The sequence below is a fragment of the Orcinus orca genome, chromosome 11, assembly GCF_937001465.1.
Source record: "Orcinus orca chromosome 11, mOrcOrc1.1, whole genome shotgun sequence".
NCBI lineage: Eukaryota > Metazoa > Chordata > Mammalia > Artiodactyla > Delphinidae > Orcinus > Orcinus orca.
The window spans coordinates 97001775-97028128 of record NC_064569.1 but is presented as its reverse complement, the minus strand read 5'-3'; the positions used below and the strand labels follow the sequence as shown (position 1 = coordinate 97028128).

At 57.1% G+C, this 26354-nt stretch overlaps 1 protein-coding gene and 2 long non-coding RNA genes across 4 annotated transcripts in view; 1 reads left to right on the top strand and 2 right to left on the bottom strand.

The window, feature by feature from the left end:
* Nucleotides 1–15350, top strand: part of SCUBE1 (signal peptide, CUB domain and EGF like domain containing 1) — a 127712-nt gene extending 112362 nt beyond the window's left edge. The window contains exons 15-23 of one of the 2 annotated variants that reach the window (XM_049694546.1): nt 38–175; nt 891–1094; nt 4161–4322; nt 5608–5775; nt 7696–7857; nt 9438–9635; nt 11191–11343; nt 11729–11808; nt 13945–15350. In XM_049694546.1, the coding sequence (XP_049550503.1) occupies nt 38–175; nt 891–1094; nt 4161–4322; nt 5608–5775; nt 7696–7857; nt 9438–9635; nt 11191–11343; nt 11729–11808; nt 13945–14097 (1418 nt within the window). In that variant the 3' untranslated portion in view covers nt 14098–15350. The remainder of the gene's footprint in view (nt 1–37; nt 176–890; nt 1095–4160; nt 4323–5607; nt 5776–7695; nt 7858–9437; nt 9636–11190; nt 11344–11728; nt 11809–13944) is intronic. The other variant, XM_049694547.1, reaches the window with a different exon arrangement.
* Nucleotides 1–26354, bottom strand: part of LOC125960485 (uncharacterized) — a 327476-nt gene that overhangs the window by 140988 nt on the left and 160134 nt on the right. The window lies entirely within an intron of this gene.
* On the bottom strand, nt 19276–22743 carry LOC125960484 (uncharacterized). Its single transcript, XR_007470187.1, has 3 exons — nt 22111–22743; nt 21658–21830; nt 19276–19544 (listed from the first exon to the last, which is right to left on the bottom strand). It is a non-coding gene; the product is annotated as an uncharacterized LOC125960484 (long non-coding RNA).

Here is a 26354-nt window from a genome sequence, read left to right as displayed (position 1 = left end):
GTGCCACCTTTGCCACAGTGGCCCCTTCCTTGTCCAGAAAACTGCCACGTGACCTTTGTGACCCTCAAGTGTGACTCCTCCAAGAAGAGGCACCGTGGCCGAAAGTCCCCATCCAAGGAGGTGACCCACATCACTGCAGAGTTCGAGGTTGAGACAAAGATGGAAGAGGCCTCAGGTGGGTGAGGAGTCCCTGCAGGAGGTGCTGAGGGCCTCAGCGAGGACAGAGGATTGGGAGGTCTGCTGGGCATGAAGCCAGGCTCCCACCCAAGCCACGGCTACCGGAGGTGGAGGCCAGCCAGGCAGGCGGGGCACCTGGCAGGGCTCAGGGCCGGGCCCTCAGAGCAGCTACCCAGCCCAGGGTGGAAGAGGAGGCCCGGGGCCGCGAGAGGAGCGGGGCTGGGGCCCGCAGTGACAGCCACAGGCCTCTCCCCACTGCTCCACGCCCTCACCAGGGCCTGGAAGGGCCCATGCCTGCAGCCTCCCCAGGCTTGGACCGTTGGGCCAAGGACCTGTCTTTGCCAGGTTCCAGCAGGGGCCTTGGGGATGCTGGCTCGTGTTTCACACCAGCAGTTCCCTCTGGGCTGTAAATGAGAGCTGAGGTGCGCTGTGCCCTGGGCAGGGGACGTGTTGCAGTGGCAGAGGCCGGGCTTCTGCTCAGATCTGCTGCGGCGCCCTTGAGCGGCTCATGCCTCTCGGAGCCTCGGCCTCCTGGAGCCTCAGTCTCCTGCTGGCAGACATTCGCAGCAAGGGCGCCTCGGCCCGGGGCCGCTGCGGGAAGGCTCTGAGCAGAGGCGCGGCCCAGCGCAGCGCCTAGCAGGGCAGCCTGCAGAGAGACGGCTCGCAGCGTTGGGGCGGGGGGTCGTGAGCTCGGGTCTCGCCCGCCCCTGCAGACACCTGCGAGGCCGAGTGCATGCGGAGGCGAGTGGAGCAGAGCCTGCAGGCCGCCGTCAAGACTCTGCGCAAGTCCGTCAGCCGGCAGCACTTCTCCGTCCAGGTCGCAGGCACTGAGTACGAGGTGGCCCAGCGGCCGGCCAAGGCCCTGGAGGGCCAGGGGACGTGTGGCACAGGCCAGGTGCTGCAGGACGGCAAATGCGGTGAGTGCCTGCCCTCAGCCACTCCAGTGTCGCCCTGCAGACTTTCTCTGTCCTTCCTTCCGTGTGGGCCCAGGTAAAGAGCCCACGGAAGACAGACACGTCAGGCCAGGACAGGGGGAGACAAGGAGGCCTGCCGGGGAGAAGCGCCGCGGCACTTAGACGTGACGGCTGGCATTAAAGAGCGTTCCCCTGGCGCCGGGACCGAGTGTACGTGTGACCCTGCCCGCGGTCCTGAGGAGGGGCGTGACAGCAAGGCCCCAGCCGAGGGGTGTGAGGGGCATGGGACCAGTCCGTGTGGCTCGACAAGCCTTCCCAGCGGAGGCGTGTGGGAGCTGAGGGCAGAGGGGGAGCAGAGTGAAGATGCCCGGGAGGCTGAGGGCCCCCGGGCGGGGCGGGGGTGGTGCTGCCAGGCGCAGGGAAGGCCAGGCCACCGCAGGGGCCGTGGGCAGGGCGGCCAGGTCCAGTGAACGAGGCTGGGGACCTGACCGGCCCCCATCCAGAGGCGACGGGTTTAGAGACAGCCCCCGGTGGCTCAGAGGTGAACTTGACAGAGTCCTGGTTCTAGTGGGGTTGATGGTTACATGGGAGAGAAGGCAGGCAGCCACCAGGTGAGCGTATCCACAGGCCAGATGAGGGCTTGCTGGCCCCAGTGCTGCCCTGGGCGCGCTGGGAAGTACTGGCCCGCGCTGAGCTGGCAGCAGCCTCATTCGCCCTCTGCCGTGGGAAGGCCAAGTGGGGGGCGGCAGCAGAGCGGAGACCTAGCCAGAGATGGTAGAGCCTGGAACCAGGGGCAGCAGGAGAGGCGGACAAGGAAGAGAGAAATTGAGAGCACGCTTTGGAGAGGGAGGTGAGGGAGGAGGCTTCAAGGACAACTCCAAGGGTTCCGGCCACTTGGGCAGAGATAGCATTGTTTTCAGATCTGGGAGAAACTTGGGGGAGGGGGCTGGCGGAGGCGGGGGTCCCAGCTGTCCTTGTTAGTCTGAGACGCTCGTTGAGTCGTCCTGGTGAAGGCGCTGACTAGGTTGGAGCCACAGATCTGGAGCACAGAGTGTAGCCTGGGCCGGAGACACAAGCTGGGAGCCGCTGGAGAGGAGGTGGGATTTAGGAGTGGGGGGAGGGGCAGTGGAGTGGGCACAGCGCCGTTTCCCCGCAAGGGCGGAGGGGGAGGGACTCGGGGATGTCATTCTTTTATTTTTAATCACTTATTTTTAATCTGAAAGTTTCAAACTTTCAGAAACACTGCTAGACAGAACAAAGAACTTGCGTATTTTCTTCACGCAGATCCCCCCACTGCGCTGTCTGACAGCATTCGCGCCGTCATGCTTTCCCGTGCGTGTGGCGCGCTTGTGTGCCTTTACATCACCTGCTAAATTCCAACTCTTCCGACAGCATCCCTTTCCTCTCCGCGTTGTGTTTAGTGGTCATGTCTCCAGAATCCTTCATCTGGAGCAGTTCCTGGCTCTTCCCCTGCCTCTCCTGTCCTGCCCCCGGCTGGCCCTAAGTTCTGTAAGGTGACCCTCAGCTGCGTCCGGTGTTTCCTGGTGACCAGACTCAGGGCCTGCGTTCTTGGCAGGAAAACCACGCTCCATTTCTGCTCTTCAGCGCCCCCGTCAGGAGGCACAGGGTATTGCCCTGGTCCACCTCTGGTTCCTCCACCTTAATTCACCATTTTCCCTCTGCAATCGATTAGGATTTCGTGGGGATGTATTGGAGTGTGCACGACACCCCGCTCCCCATCAAACTACCATCCACTCGCTGACAGCCGCCAAATTAGCCACCTCTACCCTTGTTGCCAAGCCGTGTTCTCTACTTCTATCATCCCTCCTACATTTATTAGCATTCTAGTGCAAGAGAGAGCTTTCCCTTCTCCCACATGTTGGCATGTATCTATATATCGATGCATTTATGTCAGTGTGGACTCACAGATTCCTCACTGGCTTGTAATCCACTCCTAACGTGGCTTAGTTCGGTGCTCAGATCGCCCCCGCTTCAGCCAGTGGGCGCCCCATCAGCTCGGCCCCTGTGTCCTTTGACGCGGCTCCATCACTCACTGAGTGTCCGGCACTAAAGATGTTTCAGACTCAGCTTGCGCTTCCCCTGCCTTGGAATTAGCAAAAACTCCAAGGACCCCTGTTCCTTTTAGAGGAGGAGAGTGTGTAGAAAGCGAGAGCTGAGGTACTCATTGCTACTGGAGTGTCACTGCCCTCTCATTGGACAGAACTAGAAAGTATAGGTATGCATATGTTACCTGGAGACCTATGTACCTATGCTATTCCTGTAGCTCTGTGTGTGTGTGTGTGTGTGTGTGTGTGTGTGTGTGTGTGTCTTATAAAACCATGAGTTCATACCAGTACCTCCAATTCAGTACCTCAGTATTCGTTCTAACTTTTTTTTCCATGTTATTTTTCCATGTTTCTAAATATCTTGTCCCATGAGGCATTCAGCTCCCTTTCTCCTTAACTTATTTTCTCCGTCAGTTCCCTTACTTACTCATCAGTTTTGCTTACGTGGCCAATGCAGCCAACCACACTGGCTCTCCTCAGCCCAGCATCTCTGTATCCTCAGCCCCCAGGCCCCTGTCACTCCCCCAGCCCCTCTGCACCTGAGCCCCACGTCCTCAGGTGCCAGCTCCGCCTCACGGGGAAGGAAGGGGGAGCCGGCAGGGGAGCGTGGTTTGGATGAAGTTGACTGTGGGGCATCTAGGAGGCCGTTGGTACACAGGCCGAGGGCCCAGGGCTGGAGGGCAGCATGTAGAGCAGAGAGGGGACGAAAGTCCCTGCAGAGACACTTACGAGAGGGCTGAGGCGAGGGGTCTGCAGGGGACCCTGAGTGGCAGCAGCCAGGAGGGCGCATGAGACCAGGACAGGGTCCTCACAGATGACCACCGCCTGGCTCCTCTGGGATGGGTCTGGACCCCTCTGTGCCCCTGGAGCCACAAGGGCGAGAGCTGGGCCCTACGTGGAAGGGCAGAGCCTGGGCTTGAGGCACCAGCAGACAGACGGCCAGACCGCCTGGCTGCATCTCCCCACCTCTGCCCCCAGCAGTCTCTCCACGTTGCCTCCGCAGTGACCTGCGGGCCTGGCACCTACTTCAGCGGAGAGCCAGGCCAGTGTGTGCCATGCACGCCGGGGACCTACCAGGATGGGAACGGCCAGCTCAGCTGCACACCGTGCCCCAGCAGCGACGGGCTCGGCCTGGCCGGTGCCCGCAACGTATCCGAGTGTGGAGGCGAGTAGGGGCCCTCCCTGCAAAGAGCAGCCGGGGGTGGGGGAACAGGGCACCTCCTGTCTCCACCTAGGTTCCCAAGGCAAAGGCCCAGGTGCCTTGTGGTCTCTTGTAAAGCTCTTTGCCGTTTCCAGAGCCTGTCAGGACTTCCACGCAGCTGCACTTACAAAGTGCGTCATGTGTCAGAGTGCACGGCGGTGAGCCGGCGCTGGGCTGCACTTGGTGCCCTTTAAAACTGCACCATGCAGGTTGGAAAGGACTTTACAGTTTACCACTTGCTCATTTACAGGTCAGCTTATAGCGGAGGTACGTAGTGCTTTATAGTTGACCAAACACGGGGCACCCATCATTGTCGGAAGCTTTGTGGAGTGCGGCCAGATACTTGGGGAGAATGGGCTCTACACAGAGACCTTTACAGTTGGCCTGTGGACAGTTTGCAGGGCCCTTTTTCAACGTACCGAGCACAATTTGGTTTGCAAAGAGCTTTTCCATTTACTTACCCCACTTAACCTCATCTGTGAAATGGGCTTGTAGCCTTCCCCCCATCAGCCTCCCTTCCCGGGCCATTGTGGGGCTCACCCAAGAGAATGGATGGGGAAAGGTGTGCTGGGGAGTGGGACCCTTAGGGTGGCGGAGACCTCCAGCCTTCTCTGGGGGACACAAGAGATCAGAGCCCAGCCCTGAGTCCCTGCAGGCTGGCCCCCGTCCCCTCCAGGAGAGTGTGGTCTGTGCCCCAGGGGAGGTAGTACCTGTCAGAGAGCACAGAGAGGCCACTGGGGGAGCAGAGAATTCCAGGGCACTAAACCCATGCCTTGCTCAGCGCCAGAATACCCTCTACATCCTGACATCTTGCTAGAACGTGTTGTCTCCTCCCTTTGTCCCAGCTGTGCCCTAGGGACCTCACAGAACCCCCTCCCTCCGCTCAGGCCCAGCCAGGCAGATAGACAAGGCAGCATCAGCCTGGAGCTTAAGAGCCCCAGTCCTCATGTGAAGACAGTGTAGGCCGCCACCTGGGCAGAGCCCCCTAGATAAATGGCCTCCATGACCTCCCCCCTCCACATGTGGTGTCCCCACTTCTCAGCTCTGGAGCAAGGCCACTTCTCAGCCCACTGCCCTTCTAGCTGGTGGGAGGAGCAAAGCCAGGCCTGACCAGGACCACACAGGGCACTCCTCCCCCACGACCCCCCGCCCCAGTGCCTTTCCCAGGACAGGCGAGGGCTGAGCTGAGCGCCGCGCCTGGACCGAGGCGCCCCGCCCCAGAGCCTGAGCCGTGATCTCTGACTTGCAGGCCAGTGCTCTCCAGGCTTCTTCTCCACCGACGGCTTCAGGCCCTGCCAGGCCTGCCCCGTGGGCACATACCAGCCTGAGCCTGGGCGCACGGGCTGCTTCCCCTGCGGAGGGGGACTGCTCACCAAGCACGAGGGCACAGCCGCCTTCCAAGACTGTGAGGCCAAAGGTGAGGACTCCCCACCCACCCCTCCGCTCGGGGTCAGTTTCCCTGGATGCCCCTCATTTCCTGCCCTGGCAAACCTCCACGGTCAGAGGAGGAGCCTGGAGCCTCAAGCAGTGGACGCTGGTGACGAGCTCTGTGCTGCACACGAGGACAGGGGCGGCGGGGGTCCAGCACAGGCCTGCCTGTGGGCTCGGATGAGAGAGCCAGGCAGGCGCTGAGGCTCCAGCCTGGAGCTCTGAGCCCCCAGCCGCCAGCTCCTCAAGACACTGGGGAGGCTTTGAGCTGCACTGGGAGGAAGGTTGGGAGGGGAGGAAGGTGAGGAGGGGCAGTGGGGTGAGGTCAGAGGTCAGAGGTCGTCAGGGCTGCCGGGGCCCTGCAGTGCGGCCCCTCGTCCCCTCCACACCACCGAAGCTGCACCTCCGCCCCAGGCTCGACTCTCCACGGAGGGACAGTCCTCCCCACCTGCTGATGGCCCGACATACAGACTCTGAACCTTCCCCAGCTCCCCAGCCCACCTCCCCCTGGCTCCTGCCGGGTTTTCCCCCCTTTACCGTTAGCCTCGCAGAAAGAGTGTCTGGACTCCACTTCCTCTCCTCTCATTCTCTCCGAATCCCCGCCAGCCAGTCCGACTGTCACCGCACTACGCCCGCCCAGCGTTTGCTCCCATCAAGGCGGCCCACAGGGTCCCTGAGTTGCTGGAGCCCAAGTCAGTTCTGTCCGCATCTCCCGAGACTGGGACGTGGCCCCCTTGGGGCGCTCTTCCTGCCGCTTCTCCGCCTGGGCCCCAGGCCCTGCTCAGCCTCCCGCAGCCCCGCCCCCAAGTGCTGGGCCATCCCAGGCCCCTTGCACACGCTGCTCTTGAGTCTGGATAAACTCATCTGCTCGCTTTAGGTAGCATCTCTGCACAGGTGCCGCCGGCTTGTTTCCCGTCCAGCCTCTCCCCTGAACTGGACTCTGCCCTCCCGCCAGGCCACAGCTCCACGTCGTATCTAACAAGCATCTCAGATTCCACAGGTCCAGGCTCCCCTCTGGTGCACGGCGGCTCTTCCTGCCAGGTGCTCACGGGAGCCTTGGCGTCGCTCTAAGTGCTCTTTCCCCCTCACCTCACACCCAGTCTGTCCGCAGCCCCTGCAGCTCTAGCTTCTAAACAGCCCGACTGCGCCTTCCCTGGCGGTCCAATGGTTAAGACTCCGCACTCCCACTGCCAGGGACACGGGTTCGATCCCTGGTCGGGGAACTAAGATCCTGCATGCCACGCAGCGCAGCCAAAAATAAAATAAAATAAAAAATAAACAGACGCAGAGTGACCCTGACCCAGGCCACCGCCACCCCTCCCTGATGGCCCTGGCCTGGCCTGCCTGGGCCTCCGCTCCCCCCTCCCCCAGAGCCCACTCCCAGTGCGGCAGCCGGGGACACGGGGCAGCTCCAGGTGGCCTTCCTCTCTCAGAGGAAAGCCCAGCCCTCACCGTGGCCCCTGACCTCTGCTCCGGCCACAGCTGGCACAGACACGGCCCACCTCCGGGCCAGCTCCGCACTCTTAGGGTCTCCACGTCGGTCCCCTCGATGCCGCCTTCCCTCGCCTCCCTCCACAGCCGGCCCTACAGCATCTCACTTTCCGTTTATTATCCCCAGTGGAGGGACAGACGGGCATCCCACGCAGCCGGAGTACGATGTTGGCCCCAGGGCAGGGCTCTGTCTGCCTGGCTCGCTGCTCAGAACCCGTGGTCCACGGCGCACCCTGCACTGTTGCGGGCAGGGGCAGGGAGCAGATGGGTCGGCCACTCCGGGACTGGGCGTGGGTGGTGGAAAGTTACCGGGCAATGGGGAGGGGCCTTGAACTCTGTGCTGAGTCAGCCCTCAAGGGCAGGGAGTCCCGGGGAGAATGCCGCCTGCCCTTTCCCACCGGTCCCCCCCCCACCACAGTGCACTGCTCCCCCGGCCACCACTACAATACCACCACCCACCGGTGCATCCGCTGCCCTGTCGGCACCTACCAGCCCGAGTTTGGCCAGAACCACTGCATCACCTGTCCTGGCAACACCAGCACAGACTTCGACGGCTCCACCAACGTCACACACTGCAAAAGTAGGTGCTGCTTTTCCCACGGCCGAGGAGCTGCGGGTGCCGGGAGGGGACTGGGGGCAGGCTGTGAGGGCAGGGTGAGTCCTGACCTCAGGTCGTGTCCACGGTGACACAGACCGGGAGGCCGGTGACTCCTCCCTGGCCCGTCACATCCGCACGTGCACTCGGTGGGACACCCTGTGGTGTGGAAGGTGCGGCTGGCTTGGCCAGCCCCCTGCGCTCCACGGAGCGACCTGATCGCGCCGTCGTTCATCGGTCCCCATGGCTCACCTGCGCCTCAGTGCCGGGCCAGGCCCCACTCCAGGCTCTGGGTCTGTGGAGGGAAGAGTCAGGGCCCCTGCCAAGGAGGCTTGTGGGGCAGCTGCCCGCGCCAGACCCTGCAGCTCTGAAGGCGCAGGATGGTCAGGGGGTACCAAGGGTGCAGGAGGAAGAGGGAGACCAGACGGCCGCCCTATGTCTGTAGGAAGCCCCGTTTTAGCCAAAAGAAACGTGGCAGCGTAAGACAATCTGGGAAATAGATCTCCGAGCCCCTCACCAGCAAGTCATCTGGGCCTAACCCAGAGGGTGCTGTCTTTAGGGATTTCTCATTCACTTTTCAGAGCCCTTTAGGGCATACGTTCTGGTATTTTACCCTTTCCCTAATCACTTTCCAGCCAGTGACTCCTTTCCTGGGCTGCTGGTCATGTTTGGAACAGCCTAATGGCCCGTGAAGGAGATTTAATTCTCGACGTGGACGCCGTCCCCTCTGCCCGGGCTGCCCCCGCTGGGCTCGCGGCCTCCTGCGGCAGCTCAGCGTAGGCAGGGTTTTAAGTGTTTAAACGTCCTAATGAGCAAAAGTGGGGGAAAAGTGGGAGGGAAGCTTCTGGAATGATAAGGTGAAAATGAAATGTTTCCCAGAAATTTTGATGTGAGGAGATCTTTAAATGAAAATGTGTGAGAAAATTACGTGTATTTAGTATTTACACTCAGTTTTCTTTGCATAACTTCCTTTATGCAGTTAAGCTAGGAACCGTTTAGCTCATAAAAAAGTCACGTTTGGCCTCTTTGAGGATGCACGGCTTAGCTAGACTTGCAAAGGTGGGGAAGCATGTCTCTTGCTGGTCCCTGAGCCTGCCTGCTCCCTGGGGAGGGCCACACCTGGCACCTGGGGGGCACTCAGGGGCTGCTGAACAAAGGGTTGCACAGACGAGTGAGTGGAGAGAAAGGGGACGTTGGGGCACACTTGGCCTCGGCGGAGACACGGAGGGGAGCACGGGCTGGCGGGGAGCTGGCAGCGGCGGGGGCATGGACGTGCCTGCCGGGGGGGCGAGCAGCTCCAGGCAGGAGGCCAGGACAAGGCCCGGCTGCAGAGGTCCAGGTGAGGCAGCCCAGGAAGGAGGCACCCGGGGCTGGGCCTCCGAGAACCAACACGGAACGGGGACCCGCCCCCCGCTGAGGGGTCCCCGAGGGAAGACCGGCCTGGAGCCTGGCCTGCTGGCGGGGAGGACTGGGTAGAGGGGGGCCAAAGAGGGGGTGGAGCACCTACCAGCCCTGCCCTGGGGGCCAGCCGGGCCTGACCAGGGCACGGGCCGTGGTGCCCACAGACCAGCACTGCGGCGGCGAGCTTGGCGACTACACAGGCTACATCGAGTCCCCCAACTACCCTGGCGACTACCCGGCCAATGCCGAGTGCGTGTGGCACATTTCGCCGCCCCCCAAGCGCAGGATCCTCATCGTGGTCCCCGAGATCTTCCTGCCCATCGAGGACGGGTGTGGCGACGTCCTGGTCATGAGGAAGAGCGGTACGTGCCGTCCAGGGGGGAGGCCTCAACCACACGCCCACCCCTCCCCCGCGGCACAGCTCCGCGGGGCACTCACCTCCGACCGCAGGGGCTGGGCTTTCCAGAGCTGTGTGGAAAGGTCCAGAGAGCTTAGGGTGTGTCCTAAGTATGGGAATCAGGACCTGGTCAGGTGTGGTCTCGATGCTGACCACAAGTCAGTCTCTCATCCCGTTTCTCCCGCATCCTGCCACACCGCCCAGGGTGAGCCCCCAGGAGCACCCCCTGCCCCACAGGGCCTCTTCCCCCTCTGTGCTTGGAGGGGTGGTGAAGGGCCAGCCTGTGCACTCACACAGGGCGCCGCTCCCCCGTTCTGTGAGCTGCAGCCTCCCAGCTCCCCACCCCCATGGGGCCTCCGGGTGAGACTTTGAGCGACGGGCCAGCCCCTCAGCAGTGGGTGGGCACGAGCGCCTGCCCAAATGGCCACGGCAGCGAGAAAGGTGGGGAGCCCTGAGACCCCCCCAGGGACTGGGTAGAACCCCTTATGGCCTGTGCCTCGGCTGGGGACCTCGCTGCTGCTGTAGTAAGGCCACAGTGCCCCCAGGGAGCAAGCCCCAGGTCAGAATGTTAGGGAAGAAGGAGGGGAACGAGACAGACACAAAAATGTGTCCGCCCACCGGGGCCTGGGATGTGTCTGATACACAGAGACCAGCCAGAGGAGCAGGAGAGTGGGGGGGACGGGGGAGGGGGGAGGGCCTTGGCCACTGTGCGCTGCCTTGTTACCAGGTGCCTGCACCACCCACTCAGTGCAGCTGATGAGCAGGAAATGGCCCCCAGTGTGTGAATGGGCGGCCTGGGAGGCCAAGAAGGGCAAGGTACACGGCCAGGGTCCTACAGCCAGTCAGAGCCCAGCCCAGGACCATCCCCCACCCATTCCCATCACCAGCCTCCCTAGTCCACATCTTCCCCTCCACTGTCTGTCCACAGAGCTGAGCTCTAGGGAGGCCAGCCTCTCCCACCTCGAGGACACCTCAGGAAAGCTCCCCCAGGGAGCAGTGAGGAAGTGGGGCACCCTTTGGACAGCCCCAGGCACCCCAGGGGTCAGCAGGCTCACCCTTGTTCATCTGCTCACCGAGAGAGGAGACTGACCCCCCCACCCAAGCCCCGGCTCTGTGCTGGGTGCAGGCGTGAGCCCTGTCCTTGAGGAGCAGTTGGCAGGGAGACAGTGACAACCCTATAGAGAAGGGCTGTAGTACAGTGTTCACAGAGCAGAGAGGAGACAGAGTAGGGTGGGGGTGGAGCAGTCGGGGAGGCTTCCTGGAGGAAGAGGCACAGAAACTTGTCTCAGAGGGACCAGTAGGAACTGGGGCTGAGGGTCGGGAAGGGCGTTTGGGGCCGAGGGAACAAGTGCGGGGACTGGAGAGCTGGAGTGTTTGGGGGACTGGGTGCTGTGGGTGCTGGATGACTGACTGAGTGGGGAGGCCAGAGGCCTGTGGCAGGAGGTCAGGGACCGGGTAAGGAGCTGTGGATCTGGGGCAGCTCAACCATGACGTGCCTCCACCCCCTGCCCCGCCCCCAGCCTCACCCACCTCTATCACCACCTATGAGACCTGCCAGACCTACGAGAGGCCCATCGCCTTCACCTCCCGCTCCAGGAAGCTCTGGATCCAGTTCAAATCCAATGAAGGCAACAGCGGCAAAGGGTTCCAAGTACCTTATGTCACCTACGACGGTGAGTGTGGCCCCACTGCGCACCCAGGCTGGCCCTGGGGACACAGAAACAAATCACACCTCCCCGGCCTCAGGGAGCTCCAGCCTTGGGGGACTGTGGGGTCCAGACAGGCCCATAACGGGGACAGGGTGGTGCAGATGAGGGAGCTATTAGTGGTGTCTGTGGGCCTCAGAGGGAGGTGCTACCCAAGCAGGGTTTTGAGGGTTGTATAGGGGTTTTCTAGCTAATCAAACCTGGAGGAGACCAGTGTGGGTGGAGGAGACAAAGGCACGCAGTCTGAAGCCCTGGGGGAGGGCCGAGGCTAACGGGAGCAGGAGGCAGGAGGGACTTTCGCCTTCAGCCTCTACCCTCACCTTCCTCCCTTCCCCACCGGCGGCCTTCGCAGAGGACTACCAGAAGTTAATAGAAGATATCGTCCGCGATGGACGGCTCTACGCCTCGGAGAATCACCAGGAAATTTTGAAAGTGAGTGAGCTTCCCTGTGGGAAGGGATCATATAATCCTGCGATGGTGGCCTGTGATGATCCAGGGCCATCCCTGCCCCCAGCCCCAACCCCAGCCCTGCACAGAAGTGAGGAGAGGAGAGTGATAACAGGAGAAGAGAAGGTGATGGGAGCAGGCGGCCAGGGGCAGGGCTGGTCCAGTGCATGTGTCCTTCTAGCCCAGGACCCGCTGACGTGCCCGTGGGCAGGTTCCTTATGAGCTGTTGGCCTCACTTTCCTCATCTGTGAAATGGGGGGAGCTCGACAGCGTGGTCTCTTAAAATCAGGAGAATCCTCCGCTGCCTCTGGGACTCACTCCCTCCTCATCCCGCCCACATCCTGAGAAGCAGAGCCACCTAGTCATCTGGGGGCTGTGGCCGTCACACCGCGGGCACAGGCCGGGTCAGGGCCCAGGTTGTCACCGTGAGGAGCCAGACTCAGGGATCGGCTTGGGCTCTGGCCCCGGCCCAGCCCTGGGCAGACAGCACCCCCAGCCTGGGAGCCAAGGGTGGCGTGGAGGGTAAGAGCGGGGCCGGCCAGTCCCTCGCTAACTTCTGCTCCAGCTGCCACCTCCCAGCTGGGTGTCTGAGGCAAGCTCACAGAGTCTCCGAGCCCAGGCCTGGAGCACTCCTGCACACAGTAGGCAGTTTATAAGCCAAGAGGTTTGCCCCCTGCTGCCCTACCCGGATGAGACCTGAGGGTCTCGGGGCACGAAGCCCCTCGTCGCCCTCCTCAGGCACCTGTCTGCTTAGTGGGAACCAGAGGGTCGTCCTGGCCTCTCCGACTCTGTCCTGTTGACAGTGCCTGACTCTCTCGTCCTCGCCCCGGCCCTCTGTCCTCAGCTCCACCCTGCAGCTGGGAGCATCTTTTCAGAGCTAGAAGTGTTCCCATCTCTTAGGACCAAGCCTTGGCCAGCGAGGCCCAGCCTGGCACAGCTACCACCTGCCTCCACGGCGGCTCTCAGGCCTCCGCTCCCCACCTCACTGGCCACGGCCTCCCAGGAACGCTCGCCCCATCCTCTCCTCAGTGGACGTCCTCCCGTCCCTGCTGCATCCTATCCTCTGGGCCTCCCGAGCCAGGTTGCGCTCTGAGGGCCCCAGGTGGCCCCCCTTCTTGGCCGTCAGGCCTGCAGTTTAGGTTTGTCCAGTGATTATTTGGGCCCCGTCCCCCCCACATGGGGAAGGAACCACAGGGCTGCCCCCTCAGCACTCTCCCCGGCACCTGGCACTGCACCCAGCACATGGGAGGAGCTCCACCAGTGTCTCCAAGGGCATGGGCGCATGTGTACACATGGGAGAGGGAGTGTGTGTGTGTGTGTGTGTGTGCGCGCACGCGTGCACGTGTGCGTGCGTGTGCCCGCTCACACATGCCGGGACGAGTCACACCCCAAGACGGCCGCTTGAGACCATGAGCTCGTGGGGCGGGCAGCACGCGGTGCGGTGGCTGCCGGTCACTGGAGGTTCTCCTCCAGGGTGGCATCGCCCCACTTTACAGATGATGACGCTGGGCTCTGAGAGGGTGCCCAGCTGGTGAGTGACGGCGCCTGAGTGTGGGCCGCCTGGACCCTCGCAGCACCCCTGTGCCGAGCACCCCTGGGCCAGGCTCTTGGCTCTCAAGACTCCATTTCCTCTTCCGCCCAGCCCTAAGAGGAGGGGTCATCACCCCGTCATTCAGATGAATAATTCAAGTTCAGAGCAGCAGGGCCATTTTCCCAGGGCTAAGGCACTAGGGAGGAGATGGTGCAGCTGCGGTTTCCAGTCCAGCCTATCGGCCTCCAAAGCCTTGCTGTCTACTCTGTGTGCTCTGGTTTTCAACCTGGGGGGGTTTGGCTGTTGTGTTTTTGCAACGCATCCTTTTAAGATAAAATGTGACTGGAACTCCAAGAGTTAAAACGAATAGACTATTAAAAAACCAATTAGGCTATTAAAACCGAAAAGCTATTCGTGGCAAAGAGTCTGTAGGGTCCTGAAACACACCAGCCAGCCCAGCCTCTTCCCCCTTCCGCCATCCCTGCAGACACCCTCAGGCCCCTCCAGGGCGCCGGGCATCGCAGAGGCGAGCGGCCAGGGCCCTCCAGCCTGGCCCCAGGCCCCTCACCCTGGCCTCACGTGTCTTGCAGGACAAGAAGCTGATCAAGGCCCTCTTCGACGTGTTGGCGCATCCCCAGAACTACTTCAAGTACACAGCCCAGGAGTCCAAGGAGATGTTCCCACGGTCCTTCATCAAACTGCTGCGCTCCAAGGTGTCCCGGTTCCTGCGACCCTACAAATAACACTGGTGCAGCTGCCCTGCTTGGGGTGCCGGCTACCCGGGGAGGAGAGAGCTCCTCCCCTCCACAGTCGAAGCTAAAGGCGGCTCCGTGGGCCTCCACGCTGCCTTGGGAATCGCCGTGGCGTCTGCCCTTCAGGAATCGCTGGCCAGCCCGTGGCGGGCGAGACCACATATGCAGGCAGAGACCCCAGCCCGGCTGCACTCCTCTGATGCCGCCCCCGTGGGAAAACGTTGCTTAAGGCAGCCTTTCTTGCTCCTTCCAGGACACCAATAGCGCCCTCTCCTGAGCTGGCACCAGCGGACGCCACCCGGACCCAGGACGCTCGGCCACCACCCAGGCGGGTCCCGGGCAGAGCCGACCTTTGGAGGTTGCACGTGCCCTTTGCCTGGTGCTTCAGGGGAGAGAGGGGCATGGCTGCCATGTCTCAGGGGGGCTCTCAGAGGCAGAATCCAAGACAGGAGGCCAGGCCATGGAAGCAGGGGTGGTGAAGGCTCGTCTGGGGGCTGTGATAAGCCAGTGTCGATGCCGGCGGGGCGTCCACACCCGCCAGCTCCTCTGGCCGTGGGCCCAGGACACGGGCGAGTGCGGCTGGGCTCTCAGGATTCTGTGATGGGACAGAAAAGAGGTGCTGGGAGAGGAAACTGTAGATTTCTGCTTTCCCGTGATAGAGCATCTAATTAAGTACTATGTGTACATGAATCTAAAGATAAAGATATATATGCTTCTATTTGTGGGTACTTTAGGAGAATTCTCTTTAGCAACTGTAAATATTAATTGCCCCGTCTTCTCCCAGCTGTCGCTGGCTTCCCTGACTGATTAAACTGCTCCTCCAAGCACTTGCCACGTCTGTTTACAAAGGCCAGGAGCCTCCAAGACCGGGGGTGAGGCAGGTCGGCCCTGGACACGCGGTGGAGTACAAACGCTTGGGGGACTGGGCTCCACGCTCTGCCAGCACGTTGCCCTCCAGTGGAAAGCAGTGTCCCTTGGGACCCCTTCCTGGGGTCACGGGGCCCAGTGGTAAACTTTAGAAGGGGCCTGTGTCTGACCCGAGGCCGTGACCGTGGAGTTCAAGCTGAGGACCCTTGCCACCGGAAGGCAAGGCTTTGCCCCGTGAGCACAGGCCGTGCTGGGCACTGGGGCCCAGGGAGGAAAACGGGCCCCGGGACGGGGGCCGCCCCCAGCAGAGGCAGGCCGGCTGTCGGAGGCCCGGCTTCCAGTGCCGTCTTCTTTCTGCTGCACCCTGTGGCCTCCCTCACAGAGTCTCTCTGTAAAGAAGCAAAGTCTGGAGTGTGACCGGGCTGCGCCGTGTCCCACTCAGCCAGGAGCCAGGGCCTGGGGTGGAGCTAGTGAGGACCTCCGACAGGCCGCGGCCTCGCCCACTGCCACGCTGCTGCTGCCACCAGCCGCGGGACGCGCAGATGCTCTGTGGCTTTAGGGTTAACAGACATTTAGAATCCCAAGGCACACGGGCGAATCCTCAGACGAACTCCCATCACCCATTCTGGTCGCCTCTAGGTGGTCTCCTCCTCGCCCCAGACCCACGCGTGCTGCTAGGGATGAGCACGCCCTTGAGAATGGCTGTGGCGCTGAGGGCATGAGGCCTGGAGGGCCCGGGCTGGGTGGTGAACAGGTCAGGGCGGATTTTACAGTCCACAGCGGGGCTCGGCGCTCGCGAGTTCCTCACTGCCGTTACGTGCGTCCTCAGCGGCGGGTCCCCAGCTTGACTAATGCTGCCATCAGCACCTTCTCTTCCAAAATCCAACTCAAGTGGGGAGGGCGCTGCACTTGGCCGGTAGCGCCATGTGAGCTGGGGAGCCCCGTCCAGGCCACACTGCCCCTCCCCTGGTCACAGTCCTTGAAGGCCAGTCACAGTTTCCAGAAAGAGGCCTGTCCTCCGCGTCAAGCCCCTGGTCCTCCCCAGAAATTAGGTGTGTCCTCCGGAATCAGCCCCCAGCAATAGCTACCCAGGGGAGGGCACTGGGAAGGGTTTTTGGTTTTGGGGGTGGTTTTTAATGCTCTCAAAAAGGATGTTTTTGATCCAGAGGGGACCAGAAAGAGCTCTCATCTCTCTTGAACACTTCCTGCTGCTCCTTTGGGTGGTTTCCGGCAGTTGCCACCCACATACCCACTAACCTACCCACCCTTTCGGTGGCTCCACCCCGATCCACGGCTCTCACCACCACTGTGGTCAGACCGTGCCCCATGTCTCCCGGGCAGAGCAGGACGGGGCAGTGCAGACGTGGGCCCCGCACCGTCTCGAGTGCCAGGGAGCCCGCAATCCAAATTCGCCAGCCGCCCGCTGTCACCATCCAGCCCTCCCTCCCCGGTAAAGCCACCTGCCGCGCCATCAGGGGACTCAGAGTCCAGGGGTGGGGTCTTTCTGGAACCTCGTCAGCCCTCAGCCCCATGCTGGGAACCCTGGGGGTCCCACTTATTAAACGCAGAGATGTCGCTACACTTTGGGGCCTGGTGGTCCCAGGAGATCTACCCGGGCAACAAAGCTTGTTTCTTCGTGTTTCCGTGTCATGGACGCAGGTGGTAGATTGGCTGACACAAGGTGGCTATTCCACCTGGCTCCAGGTGGAGGTGGAGAGAAAAGGGAAGGCGGACAAGGACTGGCCCAGGTAGGGCCGTTATGCGGTGAGTCCTGAGGAAGGACAGAAGCCGAGACAGGAGTGCAGAAGGCCTGAGCTGCCAGGGGCTGAGCCAGAAGGAGCACAGCCCACTCCGGGATGGGACGTTGGCCTTGAGCAGCCGCAGACCCATCCCAGCCAGGGCCTGCCTGGCACGGACCCTCAGGGGCTAGCCAGTTGATAAACGCCAAGGAAAGGAGCTAAGCAACACATTGCTAGAAGCAAAAGCCTGCCCGCTGGCCAGGGCTGAAAGCAGGGGCCAAGGCCTGGCGATTCTGATGAGCTTGGTTCTGGCCCAGCAGAGCATCAGGCTGGGGCGACCGGAGCAGCTCTGCAGGGATGGCGGTGGAGACTGAGGAACCTCTGCCCCGTGGGCTGGGCACTTCCTGGCACACTCTGCTTCCATGGAAATGCGCCCAGGAAAGGGAAGGAATCCGCTCAGGTCTAGTGGCCAAGCCCTCAGCGAGGGAGTGTTGAAGTCGCCTCATCTGCTTCCCCGAACTAGGCTCCTTTTCCCTGATTGTGCCTTGCAGCTGCTGCGTGGGGCTGGACCCCCTCCTCCCCCCGGGGCTCTCCGTTTAGGGTCAGACAGCAGGTCGCACCTGCCAGGGCTGGTGGCCTCTTTCCTCAGTCCCTCCCAGCTCTTCGCCTCTGTGGTGACAGGCTGGAGGAGGCCGTGGGGCCCGAGGTGGTGGCCTCGGGCAGCTTCCCCTCCTGCCACCCATGGGTTTGGGACACGCAGATAGAGTAGAACTGAGACCCCAGGCCAAGAAGTTTCCAGAGAGCGATGGCCCATGGAGACCCTCTTCCCCACACCGCTTACAAACCCACCTCTCCTACCTGAACCCTCATTCTCCCAGAAGAACAGCCAAGGTCACCCCTCTTCCACGACAAGAGCCCCCCGCGCCTGCTGGAGCTGGAGCAGGGGCCTAAGTGACATTTCAGGGGCTGAATAAGACTTCCAGCACCTCCGCCGCCCCAGCTGAAAACTAAGAGACTGAACTAAGTTGGGTCATTTAGCAAAAGTTTGCTGAGCACCTACTGTGTGCTAGGCTCCTAGAAAAGCAGAGAGACCATAGCCCAGGGGCTGACAGGATGCCCTGAAAAGCCCTCTGGTCACAGAGATAAAGGTGATGGAGGCCTGGGTGGCAGAGCCCAGCGCTCCCGTCAGAAGGCCATCCCTCCCTCCCGCGCCTCCCAGGACCCCGGGTGGGGTGCAGGGCACCTGCAGGAGGGGCAGAGCAGAGCCTGGTCACCAAGCTACACTTCAAGAAAGACACCTCGAAGGAGAAGCTGCAGCCGGCCGGGCGGAGAGAGAAGCACACAAGCCAGGACTGCGGACCCCGGGAGCCCAGCCAACACGCCCAGGACACCGGTCTCCGCCCCGACGCCTCGCCCGCTGCCAGCACCCGGCACGGTCAGTGCTCCGGAAGGGGGCTCCTTTCTCGTCACCCAGGGACCGTGGCTGTGTTTGCCTCCTCTACTGCATGCCTGGGGGGTTGTCAGCCTGGCAAACTGCATCTTATACCAGGGACCCCTTTCCTCGCCAGAGATCCACGTGGTGGCAGCTCAGCCCTTCTGACAAGAGCAACAGCGCCGAGCCGACGTCATTCAGGCCAAAGGCAGAGGGACTCGATGTCTGGGACACAGCCCGTCGCACAGGTGGAGACCGAGCACGTATCTGCTGCTCTCCCGGGCTGCCCCTGCCCCTCAGCGCCCGCACGTCACCTGCAGCAGTGAGTCCTGAGCACTCACTATGTGCCAGCCACAGGGCCGGCCCGCCTGGCTCCATGGAGACCAGCAGGGGCCCAGGCGACATGGGCGTGGCCACACACCCCCTCCTAGCAGCCTGCACGGATGGCCCCCCAGAGCAGGACCCTTTGTTTCCCTGAGGCCTCCCAGCCCCTGGATGGAGTCTCTGAAATTGTCTGTCCCCCTAAGTCTCAACAGGAAGCAATGAAGGGCCAGAGTCGCCTCCCTCCCCCCCCCGCCCCCCGCCAAACCCCCGGGGCTCAGCCCCATAACATGTGCACGTGCTCAGTGCTCTTCAGGCTGGGAGGCCCGGCGACAGGCCCAAGGCGAATTGTTAGGAACTCATGGAATCGGGAATCAAACCCAAGCCCGTCTAATCCCAAAGTAGGAAATGTCCCCCTGTGAAATGCTGATCACTGAATGTTACAGATGGGGAAACTCAGCAGGGCAGCCTGGCAGTGGAGGGCCCGGGCTGGGGGGACATGAAGGAGAGGGCAAGAGGGAGGAGGGGGTGTGGACCTAGTGACCTCCCCGCTCTGGAACAAGTGCTAAAAGCTCATTCAGAGAAAGACGGCCTTCTGCCTTCTCCCCGGGTGGACAGGTCACTTCCATTCAAACTGAGCCTGCCCGGTACGCCGGGCCATGGCTCGGCGCTCACCCTGGGGGGCTCTGGGTGCCTTGAGCCGAGGCCGGCGCACAGCCCTGCAAGATGCCAAGTGCCCCTCCCCTACCTGCCCTTCTGCCAGCTCGTCAGCGGACAGGCGTGGGGAAAAGTAGGGGAAAAAAGGGAAAGCTGGCTGATGCCAGGTATTTTGTATTTCAGTCCAGAGGCCACGTAGATCTGCAGGGAAACTTCTTATTCCACTGAGCTCAAAACCTTAAACAGTCTGAGTGAGCAGACCCAGCCCATGCGCCTCCTGAAACAGGCTGTCTGAACACCACTGGGGGCGGTGCGGGGCTGGGTGGGGGACCGCAGAGCTGACCCTCGTCCTCGCAGCCTTGAGTTTGGGCTTCTGCGAAGGCGCTGGCGGTACTGTACAGGCGCTTTGGCGATCTCTCTGCCTGCAAGGGTGACAAATATCAATGTAACCACATTTCTATTTTAGTTGCCTCAAATATTCCAAGTTTTGTTTTCTCCATCATGTTCATACATATGCATGTAATTAAACATTTGTGAAAAATCACTTTAATAATAAACAGGAAATGAACTTAAATACTGCCCCTTCCTCTCGTTCATCAGTGGTTAGGACAGAGGCGGTAGGGGGCGCGGAGGCCGGTGGAAAAGGTAACTGGAATCAGACCGTTTTTTCAGAAATTCCCTGGCTGTATTGAAGACTGAAAGTAAAGGAGCTACAGAAAGCTTCCGGCACACAAAGCAGCAGTTGGAGACGTGCGTGTGGAGGACACCCAAAGTTAGGAAACGTGCTCCTAAATGAGCCCCCAGAAAGTGAAACTTGCGCGTTTCAAATCCCATTTCTCCTCATGACCGTCATCATGAAAGGAGAGATGTTCCTTTACACAGGGGTCACGGTCAGTGAGCACCAGGGCATCTGGGACCCCTGAAATTAGATGCATAATCAGTGTTCTGTGTGTGTGTGCGTGCACGTGCCTGTGAGCACACATGCATGCGTTTCTCTGGGAATGTGGCCCATGGCTTTCATCAGATTCTCAAAGAAATCTAGAACCACAAAAAGGCTAATAGCCACTGTTCTCAGTAATGTGGAGACCCTCTGGTACCATGCACTCGACAGGAGAAAGAACAATTTTATAAATGACATTAATATACCAAATTACACAATAAACACCAGATTTCTTTCTTGGTTTAATGAAGTGATTTAAAAGCCTAAGGAAACTTCTGGGAATGTACCCAAAAGAACTGAAAGCAGTCTCGAAGAGATATTTGTACACCCGTGTTCATAGGGGCATTATTCCCGATAGTCAAAAAGTAGAAACGGGGCTTCCCTGGTGGTGCAGTGGTTGAGAGTCCGCCTGCCGATTCAGGGGACATGGGTTCGTGCCCCGGTCCGGGAAGATCCCACATGCCGCGGAGCGGCTGGGCCCGTGAGCCATGGCCACTGAGCCTGCGCGTTCGGAACCTGTGCTCCGCAACGGGAGAGGCCACAACAGCGAGAGGCCCGCGTACCGCAAAAAAAGAAAAAAAGTAGAAACGACCCAAGTGTCCATCGATGGATGAAGAGATAAATAAAACAGCGTCTATCCATACGATGGAATATGATTCAGCCTTAAAAAGGAGTGAAGTTCTGACACGTGCTACAACATGGATGAACTTTAAAGACATTACGCTGAGGGAAATACGCCAATCACAAAAGGACAAACACCGTATGATTCCACTTATATGAGTCCCTGGAGGAGTCAAATCCACAGAGGCAGAAAGTAGAATGGGGGTCGCCAGGGGCTGGGGAGGAAGGAGAAACAGGGAGTTGGCATCTAATGGGTACAGCGTTTCAGTCTGGGAAGATGAAATGGCTGGAGGTGATGGTTACACGAGAATGTGAATGTAGTTAATGCCACTTAACTATATATATATATATATATACACTTTTTTTTTTTTTTTTTTTTTTTTGCGGTACACAGGCCTCTCACTGTTGTGGCCTCTCCCGTTGCGGAGCACAGGCTCCGGACGCGCAGGCTCAGCGGCCATGGCTCACGGGCCCAGCCGCTCCACGGCATGTGGGATCTTCCCGGACCGGGGCACGAACCCGTGTCCCCTGCATCGGCAGGCGGACTCTCAACCACTGCGCCACCAGGGAAGCCCAACTATATTTTTTTTAATTAACTTTTATTGGAGTATAATTTCTTTACAGTGTTGTGTCAGTTTCTGCTGTACAGCAAAGCGAATCAGCCACACGCACACACACATCCCCTCTTTTTTGGATTTCCTTCCCATTTAGGTCACCACAGAGCACTGAGTAGAGTTCCCAGCGCTATACAGTAGGTTCTCATTAGTTGTCTATTTTATACATAGTAGTGTATATATGTCAATCCCCATCTCCCAGTTCATCCCACCCACCTCTTCCCCTCTTGGTGTCCATATGTTTGTTCTCTACGTCTATGTCTATATTTCTGCTTTGCAAATAAGTTCATCTGTATCATTTTTCTAGATTCCACACATAAGCGATATTATATGATATTTGTTTTTCTCTTTCTGACTTACTTCACTCTGTATGACAGTCTTCAGGTCCATCCACATCTCCGCAAATAGCACAATTTCGTTCCTTTTTATGGCTGAGTAATATTCCATTGCATATATGTACCACATCTTCTTTATCCATTCTTCTGTTGATGGACATTTAGGTTGCTTCCATGTCCTGGCTATTGTAAATAGTGCTGCAATGAATATTGGGGTGCATGTATCTTTTGATTAACTGTATTTTTTTAAAGGGCTTAAATAGTAAATGTTATATTATGTATCTTTTACCAGTTTTTTTTTTTTAATTTTAAGGAAAAAACAATGATAACATCCTCTGAGCACACAACACACGATATTTCTACCAAAACTCCCATGAAGACATGATCAAAAGATACGGGCTCTTTGGACTGGAAAATGAGCTGAGAAGCAGGGCAGCCCACAAATGCAAGAGAAATGGGGTGGTGAGCGTGGACTTACTTATTCTCCAGATTCCAAAATCCAAGGTGAATTCCAGATTCTAAGAGAGCAGAAGGCCCACAGTCCAGCTTGTTCCGGCCTTGCTCTGTGAGCTGTGGTGACTGGGGAGGAGATTCCAGCTCTGCCTCAGTCTGGAACTGGCCTGGTTCACATTACGCTGCTCCCAGACTCTCTCCAAATTCTAAGAGAGCATCTTGGCATATAAAGTGTAGATGCCATCTGTTGCTTTTCCTTTCCATTTTAGGATTAAGAGATTAAATACATAATATATTTGCACAAATGAAATTCACATTTTAAAGCAGTTGTTCTTAACAAGCAAGCTTCTGGGAGGGTCAGTATAAATAATATTTTGCCAATAGATTGAAAATTTAGATACCAAAGGAAATTCCCTGGTGGTCCAGGGGTTAGGACACTGCGCTTTCACTGCTGAGGACGCAGGTTCGATCCCTGGTTGGGGAACTAAGATGCCGCATGCCACACAGTGAGGCCAAAAAAATTTAATTAAAAAATGTTTAAAAAAAGAAAATTTAGATACCATGGATAAATTCCTAGAAAAACCCTAACTTAACCAAATGACACAGAAGAAATAGAAAATTAGAATCATCTTACCACTAATGACTGAATCTGTAATTTAAAACTTTCCCAAAAGTGTGTATGGAAAAGCAAATGGCTAAAAATGGCCAAGACCCTTCTGCAGAAGAAGGATAATTTGAAAGAACTAACCCAAGCCAAAATCAAGTGCTACTAAAATCTAGAGAAATGAAAATTGGATAAATTTCATATAGAGATGAGCACACGGACCAACTGACGATCACTGAGCCTGGAAAGAAACCTGCACACATTTGGGATGACAGCGGTACAAGACGTGTCACTGGGGAAGAGTTGACTTTTCAGTAAACAATGATGGGAAAATTGCTTATCCATATGTTAAAAAAAAAAGAAATTGGGTCCCTATCCCATACCTCACCCCAAAAAATCAATTTCAGATGCATTAAGACTTAAATACGAAAGGAAAACTTGACAACTTGTAGATCTGGAAAATATATATTTCTGAACTTAAGAGGGAAAGATTTCTTAAACAAGACATTAAAAGTACCAACAATTAAACAAAAGATAGGGACTTCCCTGGTGGCGCGGTGGTTAAGAATCCGCCTGCCAATGCAGGGGACATGGGTTCTATCCCTTGTCTGGGAAGATCCCACGTGCCGCGGAGCAACTAAGCCCGTGCACCACAACTACTGAGCCTGCGTGCCACAACTACTGAAGCCTGTGCACCTAGAGCCCGTGCTCCGCAGCAAGAGAAGCCACCGCATTGAGAAGCCCGCGCACCGCAACAAAGAGTAGCCCCCACTCGCCACAACTAGAGACAGCCCGCGCACAGCAACGAAAACCCAACACAGCCAAAAATAAATAAAGCTATTAAATCTGGTCAAAAGTATGGACCATTTAAAAAAAAAAAAGAATATCGCATAAATCATAACTCCATATCTTTAATCTCAAAAACCAACAAAACTAAGCAGTGTACTGTTTAATTAAACATACAATCATATGTAATGAAAGAATTTTTAAAGCATGGAAATAATAACCCTCTAATCCAGTACAATGACTCCCCTTGCCAGGGGATAGAAGGTAAATTAGTGGAGGAAAGCAGAGCGGTGTTGTTGGTTAATAACCTACGTAGGGTTTCAGCTATAATTTTGTACGCATTAACTATTTAAAAGGATAACAAAGGGAGAGGCATGGTTTTAACACATTTTCTTAGGAAGATGCCATTGGGAGACAAGCCCACGGTCTCTTGGTCAGCGGTCAGAGCAACCAGCCAACTCGTTCCCCTAGCGCGGAAGCAGATCACTGCCTCTTTGGTTGAGAACAGGCTCCATGGTGCAGGAAAAACACATTTTCTACAAGCACCCTCAGCACAGCTCCTAGCAGGAGAAGTTTTCAGGACCAAAGGTCACCTTGTGCCTTGGTCATTCTTTCTCCCCCAAACGCTCTCTTTTCCTCTCTTCTTGTCCCTGGGTGGGGGGGTGGGGGGAGTGGTGAGTGAAGCAGAGATGTGACTTTATGTTGCTTAGATTGCATATTCATATGATATTTGTCTTTCTCTGTCTGACTTACTTCAGTATGAGAACCTCTAGGTCCATCCATGTTGCTGCAAATGGCATTATTTTGTTCTTTTTTATGGCCGAGCAATATTCCATTGTATATATGTACCACATCTTCTTTATGCATTCATCTGTTGATGGACATTTAGGTTGCTTCCATGTCTTGGCTATTGTAAACAGTGCTGCAGTGAACATTGGGGTACATGTACCTTTTTATATTATAGTTTTCTCTAGATATATGCCCAGGATCACTTATATGTGGTATCTAAAAAAATGAAACAAATGAACTTATTTACAAAACAGGAATAGAGTCGCAGATGTAGAAAAAATACTTATGGTTACCAGGGGGGAAAGTCAGGGGGAGGGATAAATTGGGAGATTGGGATTGACATATACACACTACTCTATATAAAATAGGTAACTAATAAGGACCTACTGTAGAGCACAGGGAACTCTACTCAATACTCTGTAATGACCTATATGGGGAAAGAATCTAAAAAAGAGTGGATATATGTACATGTATAACTGGATCACTTTGCTGTACACCTGAAACTAACACAACATTGTAAACCAACTATATTCCAATAAAAAAAAATTTTGTTGTTGTTTCAGGAACTTCCCTGGTGGTCCAGCGGTTAAGACTCCCAATGCAGGGGGCCTGGGTTCAATCCCCGGTCAGGAAACTAGATCCTGTACACCACAACTAAAGATCCCTCATGCTGCAACTAAAATCCCACAAGTGGCAACAAAGATCCCTCATGCCACAAGACCCAGCACAGCCAAATAAATAAATAAATAAATAAATAAATTTTAAAACTGCATATTCAGAGGCCCCCTGTGGAGGTAACATTTCAGCTGAGACCTGCTGAATGAGTTGGAATTAACAAGGTTGGAAGAGGGCAAGGGCTCCCAGGCCGAAGGAACAGCACGTGAAAACCCTGGAGGCAATGGTGAGGCATTGCAGTCCTAAAGCTGAATAAGGCCAGCAAGGTGGGGCTCAAAACTGAGGAGAAGAGTGTGTGCTGAAAGGAGGCGAAAGAGGTCAGCAGAGCTGGACCATGCAGGACTTTTGAGGTCACATGAAGGGCTGAGTTTTTATTCCTGGGCACTGGGTAATCACAAAAGATTTCAAGTAGGGATCTGATTCGATTGGGTTTGCATTTGGGGAGGAGAATGAGAAACAGGCCTGCCCTGTCAAAGGGATGGGTCAGAGACATTCACATGACCTGACCAGTGTGAGAGAAAATCTGTGAGACTCAGGCTCCCTTCCCCAGTGGGACTGGATCCCTGGCAGGATGTAGGCTGGAGCTATCGCAGCTACTTCATCCACAAGAGGGTAGCCTATCCAAGAGGGAAGCCAATGCATAGAAGAGCAGAGCTGAGACAAGGACAGAAAACGTAGATCCTGGTGATGTTTGTGCTCCTTGATCAAGCTGAACCTGAAGTCCACTGAACTCCTTTGCTATGTGTTATGTGATAGTTCTGGCTGCCATAACAAAATACCACAGACGGGGCAGCTTAAACAACAGAAATGTATCTTCTGGAGACTAGGAAGTCCAAGATCAAGGTGCAGGTTAGGGTTCTCTTCCTGGCTTGCAGATAGCCACCTTCTCACTCTGTCCTCACTGGGTGAAGAGAGAGAATGCTCTGGTATCTATTCCTCTCCTTTTAAGGACACCAGACTTATTGGTTTAGGACCCCACCCTAATGGCCTCCTTTAACTTTTATCACCTCCTCACAGGCCCATTTACAAATTCAGTCACATTGGGGGTTAGGGCATCAACATATGAATTTCGGAAGAACACAATCATCCAGTCCATAACTCTGTGGAAGCCAATAAATACCCTTTTTCCTTAAGCCAGTTTGAGTTGGATTTACTGTCCCATGGAGTGGGTAAACTACAGACTGATACGGAGGGCGAGGAAGATGCAGACGCTAAGACAACAGATAGGTTTTCAGCCAGTGCAACATATATTTGCTCATAACAAAATAATTATTATAAGTGTGATATATATCTGTATAGGCACAGACTATAAGGCAAGATAAACAATATAACATAGTTGCTATTAGTGATCAGGCCTGTGAAGTACACAGTCATTCTTACCTAGTTATAATACAATGTTATGTACTAACTATTCA